A 15,455-nucleotide genomic window follows, 5' to 3' on the forward strand; every position below is an offset into this window, starting at 1 on the left:
AAAATTCGAAGTTTCTACAAAAATGAATCCTGGAAATTGTTTCAATCAATAAATCAAGAAAAAGAAGCACTATACGCTAAACTTCAAGATTTGACTCGAAAGCAGAACGATAGTGAAGCCATAACCGATCAAATTAACTTTGAGAAAATTGAGCTTATGGAACTAGAAAACAAAAGGTTGGAAAACTTGCGGTCCAAAATCAAAGACCATTCATTCATTGAAGGAGAACGGTTAAATGTAGTCCAAGTATCTAAGCAATTACATCATAAAGAACTTGTCTTAAGGGAAACCGCGAACGCGAACAGTGAAAAGGAAAGAAATATTAGCATGTCATAAATTCATGACCATTTTTCATCACTGTATAGTCAAGATTCCAATGAAATAGAGCACGGTAGTGATCCGTTGCTGTCTATTGAAAATCAGTTAAACACAGATGAGGCCAGCTCTCTTCTACGCCATATTTCACAGGAAGAAATACGAATTTTACCAGGAACACTTTGAAATCTTGAAAGAAGACCTCGAAAAGCTTTATAATTCTTATCTTATTGGAAGAACTAATCCTCCAGCGGATTTTGTGAAAGGAATAATCACTCTGATTCCAAAGAAAGGACAAGGAAAACTCATTGATGATCACCGTCCAATTAGTTTATTGAATACGGACTACAAACTGTTTTGTAAGATTCTCGCTAATCGAATTACAATGGTGCTTGAAAGTTTATTGGGAACAGAACAAACAACGCTGATTGCAGAAAGATCGTGTAAAGATAATGTATTGAAACTCCGGAGAATTGTAACACGATCAATGGAATGCAAACGTTTGAAAGGTTTAATTGTGAGCTTGGATATGCAGAAGGCATTTGATAAAGTAGATCATTCCTTTTTGTGGAGGGTTTTGGACAAATATGGATTTCCTGCTGGTTGTCTAAAATCTCTATACGATAAGTCAACGTCAAAAATTCTCTTCAACGGATTTCTGTCAAAAGAACTTTCAATAAGATCTTCAGTAAGACAAGGATGCCCGCTCAGTATGGTCCTGTTCACTCTCTATATTGAGCCTCTGATAAGGAGCATATATGATAGCATCAGCGGTATCTTAGTCTACGGGAAAATAATCAAGGTAACCGCATATGCTGACGATGTAACCATTTTTGTCAGAAATCAAGAAGAGTTCGATTTGGTCATGCAAATAGTAGATTCCTTCTCTAAATATGCGAAGATAAAGGTCAATTTCAAGAAGACATCCTTTCTACGACTGAACAATACCTCTTCTGGACCTCAGATGTTTAAAGAAGTGAACCAGATGAACATCCTAGGAATCATCATAGCAGACAACTGGTTAAAAATGGTTGATGCCAACTATGAAAAACTGATAAAAGCTATACAGTATCGACTGAAATTAAACGAAACAAGAAATCTAAGCTTGATGGAAAAGGTGTGGATATTAAACACGTTTATTTTATCGAAATTGTGGTATGTAGCCCAGATACTCCCTCCTAGAAATCGGCATTTGGCTAAGATCAAAAGTCTTTGTGGAAACTTTCTTTGGCGTGGATGTGTGTTGCGAGTCGCCCGAGATCAGTTGTACTTGGATTACACAAAAGGTGGGCTGAGGCTCATTGATCCAGATTCAAAGTGCAAAGCGCTCTTCATAAGGAACTTGCTTCTGGACGAGGAAGACTATTTGTTGGAATACATTCAAAAAGGGCAACTGACAAGAAACGGAAGAGACTGGATTGAAGCCGGATTAAAAGTTAAAAACAGCAGGCATTGTGAATCGACCAATATGTTGTACACTCATTTCATAGATGAGAAAAACATACGTCCTAAAGCGGAATCCGACTATCCCGATGTAAACTGGATACTACTGTGGACAAATTGGAGTGCCAAGTTTATATGTTCTGAAGACAAATCTAATCTTTTCATGCTACTCAACGACGTTATTCCCAATAAAGCAAAACTAGTCGGTTATGGTATCGGTAGGTTTCCTGTTATGAACTGTGAGACATGTGGAGTTCCGAAGAATAATTACCATATGTTAGAATAGAATATGTATCCCACATATGTGAACACGAATTTAAAAAAAAAAAAAAAATCCATGCAGCTGTGTGCAAGGTGCAACGGCGGCCCAACGATGTCGGTTACGACATCGAGCACTTGCTGTTGCGGAGAAATTCCAAGCGTGGATGGTCAGGGAGTGAACGCTTGGAGTTAATTATTTAGAAATATGATTTGAAAACGGTCCAAGACAAAATTGTTGATAATAAATGCGTATAACAGTACCACTGCAATACTAACCTTCAGCAAAAGCTTCGATAGATTTCATGAATAACAAGAGTTTTTTATTGTAATTTTCTTATAAATTTGAAGGGACTAGTATTGTCCTCAATCTGATTTGAATGAACTGAAGTTTTGGTAGGACACTGACGTAGAATCAATTGTGTGATGTGTAGTGAAAATAGTTTTTTGAACCAGCTTAATGCTCATGCAAAAATTGTACATAAATTGGCAAATAAAGCTCACAGTTAATAACTGTTGAAGTGCTTATAAAGAACACTGAGCTGAGAAGCAGGTACTGTCCTAGTTTGGACGTAATGTCAGAAAGAAGAAGATCCACACGACCATTCAAGCCAAAGTCTGTGTTGATGAACGCTGATGTGACATGTGCGCAATGTTGATGATTTCCAGTGAACGGAGGTGATATTTGTAAAATGTAGCCAGGTAACTCAACAGACGTTGCAGCGTCTACTAAACAAGTGCCATTTCGCCGTGTGTAGGGAACATTTCTCTCATAGCCTCGCCCGTCTTATGGTTTTCAATGATGATTGATGTGACTTTCCTAGTATTTTTATTTGTCCCCCAACACACGCGGAAAAGCAAAAACATTCCAGGAAAATCAATGTCACCGTTGAAAGGAACGGAGTCTATTTTGATCATCTTGTATGATAGTATGGATAAAAGCTTGTATAATAACATAAAGCATCCATCAACGTTAGAATAAAAACAACACATCAATTATTTTAAGTCGATCAAAAATATTTCAGTGTGCTAAGAAATTTCCTAATATATGTATAGGTACAAGCAATTTGAAGAATATAAAATTAAATATTTTGAATTGCGTACATCAACATTGATTAAGAACCATAAAAATGTTTAAAATTAATATGTGATCCTTCTTTTCCTTTCTTTTCAGATAGATGTGGGGGTGACATCGAGATGGGCCAGGGGCTCGAACCGCTAACTGCAGATCTTTGTCTGTCCTCCCGGTCGCAGCCCCCCCAGCTTCCGTCTCGTACTAAATTCTTCGAGCAATCGAAGAACGTGTTCAAAGTAGCAGCAAAAAGTATTACCACAGCAGCAGCACCACAGCAACAAAAGCAACAACTATCACTACTACTATTATCACTACGAAGCAAATCGGGCAGACGAAAGAGCCTCAACACGACAAAACTAACAGGCACAAAAAACTGGTCCAGCCAAGAGCCTTGCCAGCTGACCACGGCCTGCAACATACGGCCTCAAGCACAAGATACTCGTTTCACTCTTCTTTCAATGCTACCAGGTAATTTCTATTTGTGGAAAGCAATTAAAAAACTTTTGACAGCACCTTTCCCCTTGCAATTGTTTAGCATTTTCTTCTAACGCACACATGATGGAGTTCGGCTAGGTCCTTCGAAATACGAATGCTGAAGCCTGCACATCATTTGGTGCCTCCACAAGGAGAGCACTAAAATCATAAGATCAAAATCGTAACAATAACTGCTGCAACTGACAAACTAAGCGACTGGCTGCAACCAACATAAAGCAACTTCGAGTGCTTCACTACTCGAGAACAACACACAAAGTCCGATACTACCGACAAATCAGCCTCAAGGTGTTGCAGTTGGTGGCCATGGAGCCTCCTGGTGGACTTCCACCGGATAAAGATGGACATAAGCTTCTCCAACAGCAGCACAGTCTCACACAGAATCAGAAAAATCCTCAGTCACCTCCACCGAATACAGCAACAGCGACATCTTTGCCACAACAATATGCACTGCAACTACAAACTCAACAACAACAGCTTCAACTGGTACCCCAGCAACTGCAGTTAACTTCATCATTTTCCGTGAACAATCAACAACAACCAAATGTTTCACTTTCGACCAGTTCGTTATCCGGATCATTAGCCAATAATCAAAGCGCCGGAGGAAGTTCCAGTGGGACCCCCGCAACAAACGTCCAAACAGGAATAGAGCGCCTTTCTCGGCCTATGGCATTTGATAAGGTAAGGGGGCTGTTGTTTTTTTGTCATTATTAATTGATCATTAGTAAGTTCGGTATAACAATAAAATATATATTTCATGGGGTGCAGTGCGAACATTTAATTGCTGCCCTCCAGCAATATGTGAATTATTTGGAGGAAATTCTTGTTTTCGTCATACTTTGCCGATGGGATCGGGAGTTAAGGCTCCATCAAAACGGCGCAATTCTGGAAATGTCATTTCGATTCCATAACTAACTCACTGCAAACATTGCTTAATGGGCGTTTCTTCACTGTGCCTGATCGATCATTATAGATTTCTTTGTAAAATTTTGTTACACAGGATCCAAACCGCATTTTCAGTAGATCCATCATTATTTCACTGTTATTGCAGCAACTTAATTAGCTCAGGGCTTTTTCAGCCGTATCTATGGGATTTAGAAAACTTAATTGCGTTTCAATCATTGACATATTCGATATAATTTGTCTTAGCTAATATTGAATGTTTTGTTTATTTGCTTTGTCGTACGTTTTGGACACGGCTTTGACCTATGCATTTTTGAATGTTTTGTTAACCATAAACATGTAAAATAATATAAAACAAATCAAACAATGTATCGACTCTATGCTTCCAGTTAAATGAAGTATGGGAACTTGAGATAAAAAGTTACCTCGTGGACCCAGTTGTTGCTAGTTTCGGCCAAACATGAAATGGCAAACTCGCGAACTCGTTAATAGTGCAATAGTTGCTACATTAATTTCTTATTATCAACTCCCAGAGATGTACCTATGTGCTGTTGATGTTTCTGTTGATGACCTCGTCAACTTTCCACATCTCGATGTTCTATATCTCGATATCTGACGATGATTTCTTTGGTCCCTTCATTTTGCATACAATTTTCCTCTCCACAACTCGATATCCTCCTTATCTCGGTATCTTCACATCTCGATGTATTCTTGTTGATTTTCAATTCCCGTTTTTTTCCGTATGGGATGACTCAAATATGACGTCCATCGTTTTTCGGGATTTCTAGACCCCCTCCCCCCTCTGTCACGCTTTTTCCAATACCTTATACACGTACTGTCACACTTTCCTAGAACCCCCTTCCCCCTCCCCCAAATGATGGGCGTCATTTTTGGACGATCCCTATGTGGATATGTGCATTATCAACGGATACTACAGTCAGGTCTCCTATTTGACACATAGTTGGGGGGCGTTATATCCATATTATGAGAGACCCTGGGCTTATGAGATTTCATCAATTTGGGGGGTGTTTTTGAATATCTCGTACCGTAAAACGGGGTAACTTTGATAATTTTTTCGAAGAAAACTTGAATATTTATGCATGCTGTTTCATAGAATTATAATTTATAGTTTTAAAACAAGTACTGGCATCCTAGCTATCGATTGCAGTCGAAAGATTGCCAAGAGATTTATTCTGAATGGATATATAATTTTTCATATGATCGAAAGTAGGTTTTCTGTTCTGGGGTAACTTTGATAATGGAGTATGAATCGAACAAAATTGAATGAATAGTGTGCATTTGTAGGGCATTGCATACCTCTAGGCGTTTAACGTTATATGGAAATTTCTGACTTAGATTACAAAAATGGTCCCAGTTTGTGAAAATGATTTTCGCTAAAAGATTTGAGACCGTATTCAAGCTCTATGATAACTAGGCTATCAAAAATAAGTGGCCAACTATTCAAAACTACATCAAATAGTGATCGTAGAACAGATTGTTTGTAAGCGTTTCGAAAATGCGAAAATTGTGTAAATTTTTAATATTCGTATAAAAAGCCTCAAATGTTCTCGATTCAAATGAAAACCGCTCTTACATGAAGTGTCATACCAATATTCTTTAGTTTTGCATTCGTTTCGCTTAACTGATTAACAGAAATTATGATATTTCGTTTAGTATGTGGTGGGTTACGCACTATCAAAGTTACCCGCATTATCAAAGATACCCCGTTTTACGGAATGCGTTTTTTTAATTTCTTTATTAGTATCATTCCAAACATTACATTCATTTCGTATATCTAGGTGTTCTGTGTTTTTATACAACACTATCATCCTAATTTGGTAAAATAAATTTAAGATTTTATTTACATTTTGTTAACAACATATTACATTTCATTTGCCGTAGCAGTTCAGATTTTTTACAGGTGAGTTGATTTCACCTGCTTGTAAAAGAAAAAAAAACGCTTTGAATATACTTAACCTAACTTAACCTAAACATATAACGCATAAATCGTGGCAATAGAAGATTGTAACGATTTTGGCCTGAAACTATTAATTATTTTATTTGACATTTGTTCCAATGTTTCAACATTGGATATTCTATGTAACTCATTGGTAAAATCTTGTATGCGTTATGAGATAGCACATTACTGTCTTGGTCGAAGTTTTAGTGCTCAGTACGATCTGCCTTTAGGAGTTGAGGATTATCATTTTAGTTGAGAACTTGGACGGTAGGGGCGATTTTTCTGACTTGCACTATATGAACCTTGAGGGATTAGAATGCAAATTTTGTAACATATGTTATCTTGTTTGAAAGTTGGTGTCTTCGAAAGACTCAGGGTCCTGACCGCTTGGAAGGATAGCGTCTTCGGCAATGTTGTTCAGTACCACACGGGATAATATTATTTGAGCCAAGAGATTCGACTATTGTCACCAGGTGGTGCAAGTGAGCATGAAACTTCTGTGTTGTGGATAGCTCAGTAGCCTGGTTACTTAGGAAGATGTAGTCTTCGGCAAAGTTGTTCAGTAGCACACGTGCTAACATTATTTGAGCCAAGAGACTTGAGATTTTGCCACCAGGCGGAGCTTGTGAGCATTTAAAAATAATATACGGAAGCGTTTGCTACACATTTAGCTCATTTTAGCGGAAATCGGTGAATTTCACCGTAATCTCAACAGCTGAACAGGTAAAATGAAACACCGTAATTTTACGGATTCGGGTGATTTCTCACCGAAAACTGTAAAAATTTACTGTACTCCTTTAATTTATTTCACCGAACTGTTTCACAGGAATCCGTAATAGTAGTTTACAGAACATGTTGCAGAATGATAATTTTTACAGCACGAGTCGTAAGTTTATCCTACGAGGCTTGCCGAGTATGATAATTACGACAAGTGCAGTAAAAATCGAGTTCTGAAATGAGTTACGTACAACATATGTTTGCAAATTCGTAGAAAACCACTTGAGGATATCAGAAATTATATAGGAATGCAATCACCATTATTTTACAATTTCTGAAACATTGTTGTGTTATGATTCATTACGCAACTCAAAACAGTTGCGTAATGAGAAAGCGTGTAATGAATCATTACAGCACTGGTTCCAGTTGCGTAATGACTATTCCCGCACTGCATACTTCAGTGCAGGAAAGTAGGCCGTTCCATGACAGATTGGCGTGATGAAAAACTGCCTATAACGATGAGAAATTGCAAAAAATAAGTTAAAGTGTGTATTATTATCCATTTTTTGAAAATTTTTGGATGATGGATTCATAACGCAACTTCAAACAGCTGCGTAATGAAAAAGAGTTTTGTAATATTCATTATGCAACTTATTTCATTTGCACACTGTATAGTTCAGTACGAAATAATCTATTATGATGAGAAATTGCAAAAAAATCATCATAACGCAACTGATTTCAGTTTAGTAACGTTTTTTCTTGCAATTTCTCATCGTAATAGGCTGTTTTTTCTCATGCCATTCGGCTATGAAACAGCCTGCTTTGCTGCACTGAAGTATGCAGTGCCTCTATATTCATTACGCAACTGTTTTCAGTTGCGTAATGGTTCAGTACGTAACGCTTTTTAATTTCGCAAATGTTCTGAGTCACGTAATGAATCATTTGTACTAGCGGTCCTGGTCTATTTTTGAAAATAGAACAAGCAATAAAAGGGTGAAAATTTGTGACAGTCATTTCACAGCCTACCTGATTGAAAAATACTTAGTTGCTTCTACTCATGGAGGCACATGTGGATTTTCTTGCAATATCTTCAAAAAATAAGGACTATTCATTTTATAAAGTGGACACCTTGTGCATGCTGTATCTTTTTAATTTATCAATGAAATTTCAATTGGTTTTCTGCACATCGTTGGACTACACGACAAAAAACTCTCAAATTTACATGGCACGTAATTTTTATGATAATCATGTGAAACGAGTTGCAACTGAACATTCAACGATAATTAATGTAAACTGTCTCATTGCATTCGATAATGCTTGCAAACTTGAGTGAAACTGAAACATTTCATGATCTTCCATCCAACATTCGCCAATGTTGCATGCTTTCTTGCATCTTGTAAGTGAAATTCCAAACAAGAATTCTCGGTTTACATGATTCTACGCTGAATATTCTGTCAAAAATAATACACATGGATGGATCGATGGCTTGTCATTCCATGTGCATTATTTATGATTGAATTTTCAGCTTGAAAATCATGTAAACCGTGCCGTTTTGCATGCAACATTCTTCGAGAGAAGACGTTTCGCGTTCAATATTAAGCATTTTGGTAACAATGTTGTATATAATAGATGTGTTTATAGGTTTTATCATTGAATAATACATGAGAAATGACTTTGCATGATTGAGGCTAATAATACGTTACGTGTAAATCTAAGATTTTTTTGGTGTGTAGTATTGTACAATGTTGTGATAATAAAAAAATCTTCAAAATAATGAAATTTAACACGAATATGGAACAACGTTTAGAACGGTCAATTTTTGGAAGTTATCAGAATCAATGATTGTTAGAAAATGGCTGAAAAATTCGACAATCTATATATTTTAATTCCAAAAAAGGCTTGTTCTTTGGAAGCATCTGAAATTACTGTGAATGAAATGACTGTGAATAAAATTACTATGAAAATTGGGATTGTTATTTTGTCTAAACATTTGAAAAATTTGACTGTTTCTAACTCCCATAAGCTTACATGTAGCTGCACACCAAAAAAATCTTAGATTTACACGTAACGTAATATTAGCCTCAATCATGCAAAGCCATTTCTCATGTATTATTCAATGATAAAACCTATAAACACATCTATTATATACAACATTGTTACCAAAATGCTTAATATTGAACGTGAAACGTCTTCTTTCGAAGAATGTTGCATGCAAAATGGCACGGTTTACATGATTTTCACGCTGAAAATGCAATCATAAATAATGCACTTGGAATGACAAGCCGTCGATCCATCCATGTGCATTATTTTTGACAGAATATTCAGCGTAGAATCATGTAAATCGAGAATTCTTGTTTGCAATTTCACTTTCAAGATGCAAGAAAGCATGCAACATTGGCGAATGTTGGATGGAAGATCATGAAATGTTTCAGTTTCACTCACGTTTTAAAGCATTATCGACTGCAATGAGACAGTTTACATTAATTATCGTTGAATGTTCAGTTGCAACTCGTTTTACATGATTATCATAAAAATTACGTGCCATGCAAATTTGAGAATTTTTTGCTGCGTGGAATTCTCCTAAGCCAAATAGATCAGCTCTTTGCATGGTAGATACCTGCAAATATATCGACTACTATCTAAGAATCTAAGAATCAGTCTATGATCGTCACATTTGCCACAGAAAAATAACTTCATTCGTGATGGCTTTCATTCTAAGGGTTATTATCTACACAGCAAAAAATTCTCAAATTTGCATGGCACGAAATTTTTTATGATAATCATGTAAAACGAGTTGCAACTGAACATTCAACGATAATTAATGTAAACTGTCTCATTGCAGTCAATAATGCTTTAAAACTTGAGTGAAACTGAAACATTTCATGATCTTACATCCAACATTCACCAATGTTGTATGCTTTCTTGCATCTTGAAAGTGAAATTGCAAACAAGAATTCTCGGTTTACATGATTCTACGCTGAATATTCTGTCAAAAATAATGCACATGGATGGATCGACGGCTTGTCATTCCATGTGCATTATTTATGATTGCATTTTCAGCGTGAAAATCATGAAAACCGTGCCATTTTGCATGCACAATTTTCGAGAGAAGACGTTTCGCGTTCAATATTAAGCATTTTGGTAACAATGTTGTATATAATAGATGTGTTTATAGGTTTTATCATTGAATAATACATGAGAAATGGCTTTGCATGATTGAGGCTAGTATTACGTTACGTGTAAATCTAAGATTTTTTTGGTGTGTAATTATCGTGCAACACGTACACACCAAAAAAATCTTAGATTTACACGTAACGTAATATTAGCCTCAATCATGCAAAGCCATTTCTCATGTATTATTCAATGATAAAACCTATAAACACATCTATTATATACAACATTGTTACCAAAATCCTTAATATTGAACGCGAAACGTCTTCTCTCAAAAAATTTTGCATGCAAAACGGCACGGTTTACATGATTTTCACGCTGAAAATTCAATCATAAATAATGCACATGGAATGACAAGCCTTCGATCCATCCATGTGCATTATTTTTGACAGAATATTCATCGTAGAATCATGTAAACCGAGAATTCTTGTTTGCAATTTCACTTTCAAGATGCAAGAAAGCATGCAACATTGGCGAATGTTGGATGGAAGATCATGAAATGTTTCAGTTTCACTCAAGATTGCGAGCATTATCGAATGCAATGAGACAGTTTACATTAATTATCGTTGAATGTTCAGTTGCAACTCGTTTTACATGATTATCATAAAGAATTACGTGCCATGTAAATTTGAGAATTTTTTGCTGTGTAAAAAAAACATCAAAATTGGGCCTGTTTCATTGCACGTTTGAATTAAGGTACAGTGGGGGAAGTGTATCAGTGGGGTAAGTGGATCATTCGTTAATATTAATCATAAATACTTGAATATGTTGAATGTTTTCGCACCATTGCGTCGTTTTAAGTTATATTCTTACGTCCACACTAATACTACTGCAAAATTGGTACTACACGTACACTAACACAAACAAACATGTTAGCTGCAGAAATAAATTAATTTCAAAATTGTTTTCCATTAATCAAAAATCCATTGTACCATTGTCTAAAATCGAATTCTATTAGTTTTTTCGACACATGGTGAGCATTTCAGTTCTAATTGAATAAATCACAATGAAAAATATGTGATTTGTTTAAATAAATACAGATATATTGTACATGGTACACTTCCTCCTGGGGTGGGGTAAGTGGATCAAGTATTATTATCATTAACTGGCAGACTGCTTACGAGAATTCTAATAAGTTTCAATATTCGCAAATGTTGTTTACTTTTATTTTGTTTCATTCTCAGCTTAAATTTGTCAAATTGACCATAGAGAATTTGAATTACTCAACCTTAAAGTTTTTTTTAACCTTTCTGGTATAAAAAATATAAAATAATAATAATTTCAAAACTCACACGAAATTTTTCGTGGTTTATCTAAGCTAAGTTGCAAAAGAGCAAAATATACTAATTCTCCAATTGAAAGCATAATATCGTACCTTATTTGACCATATAAATTATTCTAGACAGATGATACAATCATATTCAAAAATAGAATAAAAAGATTTCAGTTTGTTATTCAAAAATAAATGTAACTAATATTTTCAAACTACGAGTGTTTTTCGAAAACATCGTTAGGAATAATCCAACAATACTTCTGTGTAACTTATGTGTATAAATGAATGAATTTTCTCCAAATGATTCTAGATACAATGTTTTTTTGTTGTGCGAATTAGTGTAAACTAGTGTATTCATATTTTTAAATATATTTTGATTGAATAAAGATACTTTATAATTTAAAATAATTAAAATGTACCATTACTTGCACTAATAATAAGAACGAGAGTAATATCATGCTAACTATACATAATCACATCACATTTGTTTTGAGAACAGATTTTTTTCTATTGGTGATCCACTTACCCCACCATGGTGGGGCAAGTGGATCATTTGGCGCAGATTTTTATGTCCCTCATACTCAATACATAACAATCAGAAAAATCGAAATGATCGATGATTTGAAGTATATTAGTCCCTCATTTGTTATCCACAGAAAAAAGTTTGAATTACATTATTCACGTTAGCTGTACATAACACTGAAGAAAACTATTGATTTTTCTGTATCCACTTACCCCACGGTACCTTACGTTATGTATTTTAGATAGATTATGACAATATGTTCTCTTGACGTTAATTTGTGCACTACACAGCAAAAAAAATCTCAATTTTACATGGCACGTAATTTGCGTATGGATGCAGCCGGAGTAGCAACTACGAATTTTACGGTCATCTATGCTCCTGCTCATGCTCATTTTATCATATAAGTGAAGACAATACTACCACATTTCCTGCTTTCGATGTAAGAAAGAGTCATGTGTGCTGTGATTTTTTTTTTAAATTTATAATTAAAAAAGTACGGTATTTTTAGTATTCGAGCAATATAATAATCCTTTCTAATCAATTCCCAAATATCTAGAAAAAATCTGACGTCTGGCTCATAAGGCTAACTATACCTATATGGAAGATATTGTCCAATCCAGACTGACGCATCCCTTCACCCCATCACGTTGCACAGCAGGCGCTGAAACTCGTCCACTTCCGGGAGCAAGTGAAATTGTAACACAATACATTGTATGAAGATTGAAGCCCTGAAGCAAATTGACACCTTGAGATTTGTGTCACCATTCGCGCACACGTACCGCACGCACAGAAGATGATGATATGTACAATCGTTTCATCGAGGCCACTCAGACACTGTAGTATTCTACTAGAGGATATCGTGATATTAACTGATTTGGTTTAGTGCATAGTATAAAGCGACCATATATGTCCGCAAAACGCGGGACACCCTGTCAGATCTCATTCCCAATAAAACATTATTCGCATTGGATGTGTGTTCTACAAACATTTTAGGTCTATACCTGATACCTGATGATCTAATTGTTCAGTTTAGTCAAACAATTAGATTTGACACAGTAATATCATGTTGAAAATTACGCTGTCCCGCGAAACGCATTACGTCTAGTCACCTTAGTAAGACGGGTGTTTGTTCGTCCATAATTGTTTTCCTAATAATCCAGAAGAGAAAACTAAAAAGGAGATTAATTCGTACTCTAATACACTTATAGAATATTTGAAGTTGTTTTGCTATCTGTACTCAACTGTTGGCATTAACAGCTGATACTCGTATTTAACACTTCAGTCGTCGAGCTGTTGTATTTTGTACAACAGTGGCGAAAAAACCTAGCTTATCGTACAAAGCATCAGCGTGGTGGTTCTGACGGTTGCAAACCGCGCGACGACTGAAAGGTTAAAGCTTCTTAGAAAGATAAAAAAAAAACAATCTAAATATAGTAGCAAGTAATGAACTCTCTTCCCGTAGTTATGCTTAAAAAGAAGCCAAAAGTTTTTTTTCTATATCATTCATAGTTAAAGGTGCTCTATCCCCTCTATTCCTAATTGACTTGCTACTTGACAGTTGCTTTTAACACTACAGGTCAAACTCCCAATTTTTTTTTTTTTTTTTTTTTTTTTTTTTTTTTTTTTTTTTTTTTTTTTTTTTTTTTTTTTTTTTTTTTTTTTTTTTAATTTCTTTATTAGTATCATTCCAAACATTACATTCATTTCTTATATCTAGGTGTTCTGTGTTATTTGACAACACTATCATCCTAATTTGGTAAAACAAATTTAAGATTTAATTAACATTTTGTTAACAACATATTACATTTCATTTGCCGTAGCAGTTCAGTTATTTTTTACAGGTGAGTTGATGTCACCTGCTTATAAGAGAAAAAAAAATGTTTTTAATATACTTAACCTAACTTAACCTAAACATATAACGCATTAATCGTGGCAATAGAAGATTGTAACGATTTTTGCCTGAAATTATTAATGATTGTATTTGACATTTGTTCCAATGTTTCAACATTGGATATTCTATGTAACTCATTGATACTATACCAGGGAGGAAGCCTCAGAATCATTTTCAAAATTTTATTTTGAATTCTCTGCAGAGCTTTCTTCCTAGTATTACAACAGCTAGTCCATATTGGTACAGCATACAACATGGCTGGCCTGAAAATTTGTTTGAATATCAACAGCTTGTTCTTAAGACAAAGTTTTGATTTTCTATTAATAAGGGGATAGAGACATTTTACATATTTATTACATTTGGCTTGAATACCCTCAATGTGATTTTTGAAAGTTAAATTCTTATCTAGCATGAGCCCCAGATACTTAACTTCATCTGACCAATCTATTGGAACCCCTCTCATCGTGACAACATGTCTACTTGAAGGTTTCAAATAAAGAGCTTTTGGTTTATGTGGGAATATTATTAGTTGAGTTTTGGAAGCATTAGGAGAAATCTTCCATTTTTGCAAGTATGAAGAAAAAATATCCAAACTTTTTTGCAATCGACTACAGATGACACGCAGGCTTCGTCCTTTCGCGGAGAGGCCTGTGTCATCCGCAAACAAAGATTTTTGACATCCCTGAGGTAGCTCAGGTAAGTCAGATGTGAAAATATTGTATAATATTGGTCCCAAAATGCTGCCTTGAGGAACACCAGCTCTTACAGGAAGTCTTTCAGATCTGGAGTTCTGATAATTAACCTGAAGTGTACGATTTGACAGATAACTTTGAATTATTCTAACAATGTATGTTGGAAAATGAAAGTTTTTTAATTTTACAATCAAACCTTCATGCCAAACACTGTCGAATGCTTTTTCTATGTCTAGAAGAGCAAGACCAGTAGAATAGCCTTCAGATTTGTTGGAACGGATCAAATTTGTTACACGTAAAAGTTGATGGGTGGTCGAATGTCCATGGCGGAATCCGAACTGTTCATTGGCAAAAATTGAATTTTCGTTGATGTGGGCCATCATTCTGTTCAAAATAACCTTTTCAAAAAGTTTACTGATGGAGGAAAGCAAACTGATTGGACGATAGCTAGAAGCTTCTGCAGGATTTTTGTCTGGTTTTAAAATTGGAACAACCTTAGCATTTTTCCATTTGTCAGGAAAATATGCTAATTGAAAACATTTGTTAAATATATCAACTAAAAATGATAAGCTACTTTCTGGAAGTTTCTTGATGAGGATGTAGAAAATTCCATCATCGCCAGGAGCTTTCATGTTTTTGAATTTTTTAATAATAGTTCTCACTTCTTCCAAATCAGTCTCCCAGGCATTTTCGAAAACGTTCTCTTGATTGAGAATATTTTCGAACTCCTGAGTAACTTGAT

At 35.3% G+C, this 15,455-nt stretch overlaps 1 protein-coding gene across 7 annotated transcripts in view; it reads left to right on the forward strand.

The window, feature by feature from the left end:
- The window catches only part of LOC5576890, a 167,090-nt gene that overhangs the window by 113,187 nt on the left and 38,448 nt on the right, over nt 1-15,455 (forward strand). For all 7 annotated transcript variants that reach the window (XM_021847678.1, XM_021847718.1, XM_001662940.2 and 4 more), the window contains exons 3-4: nt 3,191-3,559; nt 3,627-4,264. In XM_021847678.1, the coding sequence (XP_021703370.1) occupies nt 3,890-4,264 (375 nt within the window). In that variant the 5' untranslated portion in view covers nt 3,191-3,559; nt 3,627-3,889. The remainder of the gene's footprint in view (nt 1-3,190; nt 3,560-3,626; nt 4,265-15,455) is intronic.

This window comes from Aedes aegypti, chromosome 1 (assembly GCF_002204515.2).
Source record: "Aedes aegypti strain LVP_AGWG chromosome 1, AaegL5.0 Primary Assembly, whole genome shotgun sequence".
In the NCBI taxonomy this organism is placed as follows: Eukaryota; Metazoa; Arthropoda; class Insecta; order Diptera; family Culicidae; genus Aedes; species Aedes aegypti.